Genomic DNA, 11716 nt, shown 5'->3' on the forward strand with positions numbered 1-11716 from the left:
TTACCTCTTTAAAAAGCCCCAGTGAGTTAGGTAAATATTTCCTTTTAGAAATCCATGTTGACTCTTCCTAATCAACTGATCTTTAACTAATCCACTATCAATCAACCTAGAGGGATACAGAAGCTCAGTAACTACAATTATTGGGTTGCTCTGATTTTATGATTCCAGGTGCAGAGTCGGGAGAGCCAATGGCCAATGGATTTCGAAAGGCCTTTGACAAGGTTTGTACAGGAGGCTGCCAAATACGATAATCCAAGAGGCAAGGTACTGACATGGAGACAGGATCGGCAGAAGGCAGAGAGTGAGGATAAAGGGCTTTTTCCAGGATGGCAGCCGGTGACAAGTGGAGTTCCACAGGGGTCAGTGTTGGGATCACAACTATTCACGTTTTACAGTAATGATCTGGACATTGTTAAATTTGAAGATTAGTGGAGGGACAGGTAGAGTTGAGAAGGTGGGGAGAGCTACAGAGGGACTTGGATAACTAGGAAAGTGGGCAAAGAAGTGGCAACTGGAATACAATGTGGGAAAGTGTGAGGTTATGCACTTTGTTTGGAAGAATAGAGGTGTAGACTATTTTCTAAATGGGGAAAGGCTTTGGAAATCTGAAGCACAAAGGGACTTAGGAGTCCTAGTTCAGGATGCTGTTAAGGTTAACAGGCAAGTTATTGGTTACAATAATTTGTTCATGGAAAGAATCTATGTGTGGATATTCTTCTAACCTGAATTAGATATTTGGGTAAAATACAGTAATTTGGTGCTTCAATCAAATTTTCACATTTGCTCTGGGAATAGTGGGCTCTACTCTCAGTCCCAAGTGGGGAGTCATGATATACAGCGATTATGAAGAAGCTCAATTTAGGTCTCTCTCTTTTGAGTTCTACCTACACATCCATATGACACAATGACAGTGAGCATACTTATGACACTCTTCAGATCATATACTAAAGTTTTAAGCAAACGTTTGCTACATTGTGAAATTATCCTTCGTTTGATTTCTCCTTTTGATTTCAAAGAACAGAAAATGAAAGTTGCGCCTGGGTGAATATTGACAACAAACTCCAATTCTCACTTGTATTTCTATTAAATGCAGAACTGGAAAGGTCAAGAAAAATGCCAGCCATTAGAAATTAGATTCTCACCCCCACCCAAAAAGTATGGAGAATTTTCTTTTTAAACTTATTCACGAGAATGTAGATATCGCAGGCTAGACCAGCAGTTAATGTCCACCCCCAACTCTCCAGGGGGTAGTTAAGAATCAAACACATTACTGTGGCTTTGGAGTTATGTATAGGTCAAATCACGTAAAGATGGCAGTTTCCTTCCCTAAATGACATTAGTGAACCAGATGAGTTTTTCCCCCTGAGAATTGACATCAGTCTCACGATACTCTTAATTCCAGATTGTTAATTGAATACAAGTTCTACCACAACAGGATTTGAACCCAGTACCTCAGATTGTTACTAGGGGTCACTGGATTAATGGTCTAGGTGATAATACCACCAGGCCATTGCCTTACCCAGCGACACTAAGCCACTGCCTTATAAAGCTATATCCACACTTGGTGCCAATTTTCAACAACCAATCCATCAGACCAACCATGATCCACTTCATCCATTCCCTTTGAAAGGTTAATTATTCGCAATCACTGGTTCAGAAAATTCATGGCTGTAATTGATGAAACTCCAGAATGCCTTCTCTCAGTGACACAGGAAGGAAGGTTTCAGTGAGAGAGAGACAACCAAACAAACGATATTGTCATGAGCTCAGCCAAGAATTACTCAGAGAGAATTTTCTTCAAATTATTCTCTTCCCTCCATCAAAACCGTCAAGGATGAATGCCATAAATCGAATGTTGGTTCACCATATCACAGAACGGAACTATTGACTGAATGCAAAACATCTGCATGCTTGCATAATGAGGATGAAGAAGCATTTTTGTGTTGGAGGGATCGCTGCATTGTAAGAGGGTCACTGGGATCTCCTCCAGGGCAGGAGGGACCTGTACACAAAGGACAGGGTGCAGCTGAACTGGAGGGGCATCAATATCCTTGCAGGGATGGGTGAATGGAAAGCAGAGCAATAGGTCAGTATGTGGAATGATGGAGAAGAAGGTAGAGGTTAGGTCTAAAGAACAGAACAGGCCGGGCCATGTTAATGAACACAGCGAGAATGGCAAATAACTCCCTTACTTTAATGCAAGGAGTACACCAGGTGAGGCAGATGAGCTTAAAGCCTGGATTACTACATGGAACTATGGTGTTGGAGTCATTACCGAAATGTGGGTAGAGAAGGGTAGGACTGGCAGTTGAATGTTCAAGGGTTTATGTTTCAGGAGAGTTACAGAAGAACGTAAAAGGGCTGGGGAATTGCACTATTGATTAAGGAGAATGTCATAGCTGCACTGAGAGAGAACTTTATGGGGGGTTCATCCAGTGAGACCATGTGGGTTGTACCCAGGAATAAGAAAGGTGCAGTCACTATGATGGGGTTATACTGTGGGCTGTTAATAGCTGGCACGAGATAGAGGAACAGATATGGAGTAAATCATGGAAAGATGTAAAAACAACAGATTGTTGTAATGGGTGATTTTAACTTCCAGGGCCATAGAGTCATACAGCATGGAAACAGATCTTTCAGTCTAACTTTTCCAAGTCAACCAAATATCCCAATCTGACCTAGTCCCATTTGCCAGCATTTGTATCATATCCCTCTAAACCCTTCCTATTCATAGGCCCATCCAGGTGCCTTTGAAATGCTGTAAATGTATTCACCTCCACCATTTCCTCTGACAGCTCGTTCCATACACATACCACCCTCTGTGTAGGTCTCTCCAAGATTTGTGAAATTTCACTGATTGTTAGTTTTTATTGGATCAAACTCTGATTTCTACACGAAAAGGTTATTTCTCAAGTCCTTTTTAAATCTTTCCCCTCTCACATTAACAAATGCCTTCTAGCTTTAGACTCCCGTATCCTGGGGAAAAAGTCCTTGTCTATTTACCCTGTCCATGCTCCTCATGATTTTATAAACCTCTGTAAGGACTCCCCTCAGGCTCTGACCCTCCAGGATAAAACACCCAGCTTATTCAGCCTCTCCCTATAGCTCCTGATGAAGGGCTTTTGCCCAAAATGTCGATTTTACTGCTTCTCGGATGCTGCCTGAACTGCTGTGCTCTTCCAGCACCACTAATCCAGAATCTGGTTTCCAGCATCTGCAGTCATTGTTTTTACCTATAGCTCAAACTCTCTAGTCCTGGCAAGATTTGTAAATGTTTTCTGAACCCTTTCAAATTAAACAACATCCTTCCTACAGAAGGGTGACCAGAACTGTATGCAATATTCTAGAAGTGGCCTCACCGATGTCCTGTACAGCCACAACATAATGTCCCAACTTTTATCCTTAAAGTTCTGATCAATGAAGACAAATGTGCCAAAAGCCTTCTTCACCAACCTGTCTACCTACAATGTCACTTTTCAGGACCAATGCATGAGCACCCCTAGGTTTCTTTGTTCGGCAACACTCCCCAGGTCCCTCCTATTTATTGTATAAGTCATGCCCTGGTTTGCCCTACCAAAATGTAACACCTCACATTTATCTAAATTAAACTCCATCAGCCACTCCTTGGCCCTTTGGCCCATCTGATCAAGTCCCATTGCTCTCAGAGATAGTCCTCTTCATTGTCCATGGCATTACCTACTTTGGTGTCACAGAGTCACTGAGTCGTACAGCATGGAAACAGACCCTTTGAGGGAGTGCTGCACTGTCAGAAGGACAGTCCTTCAATTGAGATATTCAACTGGTACAACAAAATGCTATTATCAGTACACCAATTGTACAACAAACAACTGTCACAAGAATCCATCTGGTCCATTACAATCTGTAAGAATATCCAATCCAGTCTATGTGTGTTTCCAGACCCACAGTGATGCCCCTGAGTCTTAGGTGCCCACTGAGTATGCAGGATACAGTAAAGAACCCAGCAAATTCCCAATTAAGAAGACTTGTGTTTCAGAACCAACTGTACCCTTATTCAAACTGTTCCAGTTCAGTTACAACATTGGCAACTATCTGACAATGTGGAAAATTGTCCATGGAAACCTGGTAACCCAAAAGAGGATAACTCCATTTGGCCATTTCCTACCCATTCAGTCTGCTCTCAATCATCAGCAATAGGAATGGACATTTTATCATCATTACTATCGTGCGATTAGTAATAGCTCAGTGATGTTCACTTTGGATTCTGTCAGAGGCACCAGCTTCTCTTTATAGCCTTGGTCCAAGAGTCAAACTTCGCAGGTAAGCTGGGAGTGACTGCCATGACATCCAATGATTGATTTGACCAAACATTTGACCAAGAAAACTGGGCAAAATTGAAGTCAATGGGAAGGTTATCTACTGGTTAGGGTCACAACGATAGATGGTTATGGTTATTGGAAAGCAATCCTTTCAATCAAAAGTTGTTTCTGCAAATCTTCCAATTAATAGTGTGCTAGTCCCAGCCATCTTCAGCTGCTTTATTACTGGCCTGTGCTCCATCATTAGCTCCATTATGAGAATTTTGGCTCACGATTGCACAATGTTCAATATATTAGTCACAACTCTTCAGATAATGTAGCATGTGCCTGCATAGGGAATGATTTGGAGAACATTCAGGCTCGGGCTGACAAGTGGCAAGTAGCATTCATACCACACAAGTGCCAGGCAATGACTATCTCCAGCAAGAGAGAATGTAATCATTGCCCCTTGACATTCAATGGCATTACCATCACTGAACCCCACATTGTCAACATCCTGGGGGTTACCATTGACCAGGCACTGAACGGAACTAGCCATCGAAATGCTGTAGCTAAAAGAGCAGGCCTGAGGCTGTGGATAGCACATCCCATTAGTCTCAAAGATCTTTTAATGAGGAAATGTCAGAAATGCGATGGGATATTCTCCATTTGGCTGATTAAATGTGACTCCAACAAAACTCAAGAAACACAATACCATCCAGCACAAAGCAGTTGCTTGATTAGCACCCCATTCTCCACCTTAAACCTCCACTTCTTCCACCTCTGGCCCAGTGGCAGCAAGACGTACCATCTACAAAATGCCCTGAAGTTACTCTCCTGGTTTCTTCAACAGCACATTCCAAACTGTGTCCTCAACCACTAAGAAAGGTAAAGAGCAGCAGAGACAAGGAATACTGCTGCTCAAACGTTCTTTTCCATGCTGACTTGGGACGATATGCCATTTCTTCACCACTGCTGGATTAAAATCTTGGAATGGAACCCCTTCTAACAGTGGCCATGGGTATACAACCCTGCATTGGACTGCAGAAATTATAGAACGTGACTCACCGCCGAAGTAAATTCAGGCCATGCAATAAATGTTGGGCTTGCCAATGACATTCAAGTCCTACAACCAAATAAGTATTTTTATAAAATCCAATTCCATTTTGGAGGTTACTGCTGAATCTAGAGACAAAAAAAAACTGCAGATGCTGGAATCCAAGGTGGACAAACATGAGGCTGAAAGAACCCAGCCGGCCAGGCAGCATCAGGAGGTAGAGAATTGAAGTTTCAGGTGTAACCCTTCTTCAGCACTGAGGATGGGTGTAAGGGGAGCTGCAGATAAAGTCTTTGGGGGGAGGGTTTTGGGTGGGGAGAGAGGTGGAATGATGAGGTGGTGATGGGTGAACATAGTTAGAGGGTACGGCCTGGTTAGTCGATGGGAGAGATTAATCCAGTTGGTAGCTGGAAGGAAGGGCTGGTTTCTCCTCATGTTTCACGTTGTGTATTCTAATCACAGCAAGCAAACTATTCTCAGTTCTCCCGGCGAGTGTACATATTGTTGTAAACCTGTTTCAACCAGTCCATCAACTAGCAGGAAAAGCTTTTCCTTTTCCTTACTTGTTCTGTTACAAGCCCTCAGAATTTGGAACACATTAAGTGGAGGAGCAAGAGGATGGCATTTATAAACCTCTGCAGCTGATCTGTGTCTTATCTCTATCCACAGGCCTTGCTTCTGTACCCTTGATTTTCTCTTGCTCAAATGCATCAAAGCTCCTCCTAAATTTCATTACTTTTAAAATGTTGTCCCTCAGGAACAAATATGGTGGCTGTGCTCAGAGTAATCCTGAACTAGAGAGAGGAACAGAACAGGTAATGTTCTATTCCTGATCACTCCTCTGTGGTGTCTGTTGGAAGGTGTGTGCATGGATCTGTTGGAGTGTGGGATCGGTAATTATTCAGAAGGGCCCTGTACTTTGTAACACTGGGAACAAATTGACAGACCTGCAAGAAAAGCCGCAAGTTTGTAAAGAAACGTGAACTGGCGATGGAATATGAAAGTGAAGAGCCAAGAAAACCCTCTGTAAAGCTTTAAGACCTCACTCAGAGTATTGTGGGTGTTATTGGACTATTTGCCAAATGAAGAATATATTTGGGGTTTAGACCCTGGATTCATTGGGATTGAGCCTGACATTTAAAACTGAGTTTGACAGAACCTTGCTAATCAAAAGTATTGAGCAATACAGAACAAAGTCAGTTGTATGAAATTGTCTCACAGATCAGCTCTGCTTTCATTGAATGACAGAATGGAAATGAGGTTTTGAATAGCCTCTTCCTATCCTTACATGTGTGAAATATAGACGTATTAAGAAAAATACGTGAAAAATTGAAGTTAGGGACAGATGGTGGCATAGTGATAATGTTATTAGACTTTACTCAGACTAATGTTGTCAAAAACTCATTTAACAAATCTGATATTGAAAGTTAGTTTTGATAATGGTAATCATTAAATTCCCATTGATTGTTGCAAAAACCCATATGATTCACTAGTGTCCCCTAGAGAAAGAGATCTGCCATCCTAATCTGGTCTAGATGCAGAATTCCAGATGGAGGAAGAACCATGACAAGATATAGAATAGACGGATGCCTATCACTCCTGATTCCAATGCTCCCTAATAGCCTTGGGTGTGCACCTACAACAAATGGACTCCAATGGCTCAAGAAGTTAGCTCAGCACCAGGGTAACTCATGATGGGAAATAAATGTTTGCCCAACTCACATCACATGAACACATACATTTTATATGAATATTCTAGACCTTAGAGTGTAGGGTAACATGCCCAAGCATGCAAATTATAGAAAATATTGAAGAATTATTAGGGTCTGTCCTCTGAGCCAGGAGACCCAAGTCTCACCTTCTCCAGAAGTGTGTAATAATAATGAGTTAATGAGATTGATGAGAAAATATCTAGAAGAATTAGAAACTGTGAGGACAGTGAAAAACTACAACAGGACGCTGACAGTTGAGGTAAGCAAATAGATGGCAGATGAAGTTCAATGTAGACAGGTTAGACAATAAATTTCAGAAGAAAGAACACGAAGAGGGAAAGAAATTAAACAATGTGCAGAGACAGAGAGATCTTGTGTGTACATGTATTGGGCACAGTGGTTAGCACTGCTGCCTCACAGCGCCAGAGACCCGGGTTTAATTCCCGCCTCAGGCGACTCTCTGTGTGGAGTTTGCACATTCTCCCCGTGTCCGGGTGGGTTTCCTCCGGGTGCTCCGGGTTCCTCCCACAGTCCAAATATGTGCAGGTTAGGTGAATTGGCCATGCTAAATTGCCTGTAGTCTTAGGTGCAGGGGTAAATGTAGAGGAACGGGTCTGTGTGTGTGCGGGTCGGTGTGGACTTGTTGGGCCGAAGGGCCTGTTTCCACCTGTAAGTAATCTAATCTAATCTAAAGGTGGCAGGACAGATGGCGATAATAAAAATCCAGGATCCTAGACTTTATTAAGAGGGGTATAGAGAGTAAAGTCAAAAAGAGCAAATTACTGCAGATGCTGGAATCTGTCCTGAAAATAAAAAATGTTGGAAATTACAACAGGTCAGAGAGTATCCATGGAGAGAGAGAGAGCAAGCTAATGTTTTGAGTCTAGATGACACGCCATCAGAGCTGAATTTCTGATGAAGAGTCATCTAGATGTGAAAAATTAGTTTGCTCTCTCTTCATGGACGCTGTCAGACCCTCTGTGATCCCCATCCTTTGCTGTTTTCAGCAAAGGGAGTACGCTGACCTTGTATGAGACATTCATTACAGCCCAGCTATATTATTGTGCACAGTTCTCAGCACACCACACTACAAGGAAAGATGGAAACACATTGGAGAGACTGCTGAAGAGACATCTAAACAAGATTCCAGGGATGAGAAATTTGAGGTCTGAAGATAGGTTGGAGATATTTGGATAACTTGGAGATGGTTGATGGGAAATGTTCATCCTGGAGTTCAGTTACTAGTGGGGTACCGCAAGGATCTGTTTTGGGTCCACTGCTGTTTGTCATTTTTATAAGTCACTTTGACGAGGGCATAGAAGGATGTGTTAGTAAATTTGCAGAGGACACTAAGGTGGTAGAGTTGTGAATAGTGCCGAAAGATGTTGCAGGTTACAAAGGGACATAGATAAGCTGCAGAGCTGGGCTGAGAGTTGGCAAATGGAGTTTAGTGTGGAAAAGCATGAGGTGATTCACTTTGGAAGGAGTAACAGGAATGCAGAGTACTGGGCTAATGGTAAGATTCTTGGTTGCGTAGGTGAGCAAAGAGATCTTGGTGTCCATGTGCATAGATCCCTGAAAGTTGCCACCCAGGTTGATAGAGTTGTTAAGAAAGTATATGGTGTGTTAGCTTTAATTAGTAGAAGGATTGAGTTTTGGAACTATGAGGTCATGCTGCAGCTGCACAAAATTCTGGTTACTGCATTATGGGAAGGATGTGGAAGTGCTGGAAAGGATTCCGAGGAGATTTATTAGAATGTTGCATGGAATGGAAGGCAGGTTTTACGAGGAAAGGCTGAGGGACTGTTTTCATTAGAGAGAAGAAGGTTGAGGGATGACTTAACAGAGACATATAGGATAATCAGAGGGTTAGATAGTGTGGACAGGGAGAGCCCTTTTCCTCAGATGGTGATGGCTAGCATGAGGGGACACAGCTTTAAAGTGGGGGGTGATAAATATAGGACAGATGTCAGAGGTAGTTTCTTTACTCAGAGAGTAGTGTGGGCATGGAACAACAATAGTAGACTCGCCAACTTTAAGGGCATTTAAATGGTCATCGGATAAACATATCGATGAAAATGGAATAGTATAGGATAGATGGGCTTTGGATTGGTTTCACAGGTCAGCGCAACATCGAGGGCCAAAGGGTCTGTACTGCACTGGAATGTTCTATATTCTATATTGGACTTTATTTTGGTACAGGATAAGAGGAGGTTAGATAGTAAATTACAAAATCTTGAGGGATGTGGACAGATTAGATGGGAAGAACCTCTTCCCTCTCACCAAAGGATTAAGAATGAGAGGGTGCAGGTGCAAGATAATTTGCATAAAAAGCCAACATGAGGGAAGGGAAAGCTTTCTTCATACAGTGAGTAGTTAGAGTCTGGAATGTAACGTCAGCAAGTGTGGTGAAGGCAGGCTCAATCGAGGCGTTCAAAGGAGTTGGGTAATTATTTAAGTAAAAACAATGTGCAGGATTATGAGGAAAAGGAACGAGAATGGCACAAACGTAACATTTCTTCTAAGAACCAAACAGTCTCCCTCTGAGCTGTAACAATTCTGAGAGTTTGGACCCGTTCTTCGAAAGACCACTGCTCCTTCGCTTTCTCCTTGTATATTTTTTACATTTTCAATTTTTTATCCAGTTCTTTTTTCAAAGTTATTACTGAATCTATTTCCCTTGCTCTTTCAGGCAGCATTCTCCAGGTTCTGTGTAAACGGTCTCCTTGTGTAAAATTTCCTCATGTCAGCCTTAACTTAATTTCTATCCTCCGATTATTGGTTTCTGCCAATGCAAACACTTAGTCCTTATTCTTTCAAATTCCCAACATAATTTTTAGCACCTCAATTAAACCTCTCCATTTAACCTTTACTGCTCCCAGTTCAGCCAGAGTGCACCAACACCACACACACACACGCACACACGCACACACATGCGCACACACACACACACACATTAACCTACAGACGCACAACAGACACACACAACCACGCACACAGACCCATATACACATGCATACGCACACACACACACACACACACGCGCGCAAACACACACACACACATACACACAGGCACACATTAACATACAGACACACAACAGACACACACACAACCATGTACACAGACTGTCACACACATGCATACACACACACACACACACAGAGTCACACACACGTGTACACACACACAGGCACACATAAACGTACAGACACACAATACATACACACACACACACACACTCAGTCACACAGTCGCGTATGGAAACACATCAATTTTACAGCACATCAGGAAGATTTGAGTGAATGGAAAGACAAGGTAGACAAAATATGTAACAGTAACATTCCTACCTGCCATGCAGCCAACAGGCAGGACAGCGAGGGCCAAGTATAGGTACATTGTCAGCTCAGTTATTGGGATAGAACTGATCAGGATGTTGCCCCCATTGTGAAAATCACTGAACTGATTCTTCATGGCTCAGCAGAAACTGCAACCTGACTTCTGCTTTTAATGGTCTGCTGAGAACATTTCTGACACATCCTCTGTCTCTCAGACATGATCCGAAAATAACCTGACCACTGACAGCTAAACCATTGACAGCGAACAGATAGCCACTGGCACCATGTAACGATGAGGATATAATAGCAACGTACGTTTTTTTTAAAAAAAGATAAATCAACTTGTTCAGAGAGTCATGACACACATTTGTGGTCTGAGCCTTCTGTCCCAGAGGTAGGGACACTACCACTGTACTATAATCACTGCAGAATGCCTGTGTAACACTTCAACATTGCAAAATCTTCCAACTTGTCTCACAGGTGTGATTCCCAGCCACCTAAGACAATATATGGGAAGATAACCAGAAGCTAGTTCAGGGGGATAACCACTGTAGTTCAGGAGTTATGGATAAACCTGATTCAGTATAACATAGGCAGGAAGAGATTAATCAATGGGTTTAACAGGGCATTCAACTCTGACATCAGGAAACGGTTACATTGTGAATTCCTACTGCAAGTGGGCGATGAGTAGGAAAGGGACAGAGGGCTGTTTGACGGTCAGGGGAGGTGGGTTTTAGGGCTCATCAATTCATAAGGTTGAAACTCTAACTTTTAAATTCTCTAAGACGAGACTGATTTGTCAGGATTGGAGTCATACTGCCAGTACAGGACAGAAGGAGGCCATTCCCACCCCTGGGTCCATGCAGACACAATCAGGTGATCCCTGAAGCTCTGAGAGTCCTCGACCGATTTCTCTCTGAAATCATTGATCATCTCCATTTCTAACACCTTTTTAGACTGTGGGTTCCAGGTCATTGTCATGCACCATGTCAGCCTTTTACCTCTTAAACAAAACCATCAATCTGGCTCCCCTTGTCCTTCTGTCAGCAGTTATTGAGAACTCATAGAACATACAAACATAGAACAATACAGCGCAGAACAGGCCCTTCGGCCCTCGATGTTGTGCCGATCTGTAAACTATTCTCAGCTCATCCCTCTACACTATCCCAAAATCATCCACGTGCTTATCTATCTGTGTACCTTATTGCAACCTCCCATTATCTTATACATCTCCATCTAATCCCCTCAACCAAATGACTTTGCCAAAAGGATAAAACCCTGGCTTCACCACAGTAGCTAAACCTCCTTATTCCTGGCACCAACCTGATACAT

At 42.6% G+C, this 11716-nt stretch overlaps 1 protein-coding gene across 1 annotated transcript in view; it reads right to left on the reverse strand.

The window, feature by feature from the left end:
- LOC140491907 (mast/stem cell growth factor receptor Kit-like) overlaps window positions 1-10522 on the reverse strand; it is a 70569-nt gene extending 60047 nt beyond the window's left edge. Inside the window, exon 1 of the mRNA XM_072590360.1 lies at window positions 10397-10522. Coding sequence (XP_072446461.1) covers window positions 10397-10520 — 124 coding nt within the window. The 5' untranslated portion in view covers window positions 10521-10522. The remainder of the gene's footprint in view (window positions 1-10396) is intronic.
- Window positions 10523-11716: the final 1194 nt, after the last annotated feature.

Source organism: Chiloscyllium punctatum, chromosome 20 (genome assembly GCF_047496795.1).
Source record: "Chiloscyllium punctatum isolate Juve2018m chromosome 20, sChiPun1.3, whole genome shotgun sequence".
NCBI classification, from domain to species: domain Eukaryota; kingdom Metazoa; phylum Chordata; class Chondrichthyes; order Orectolobiformes; family Hemiscylliidae; genus Chiloscyllium; species Chiloscyllium punctatum.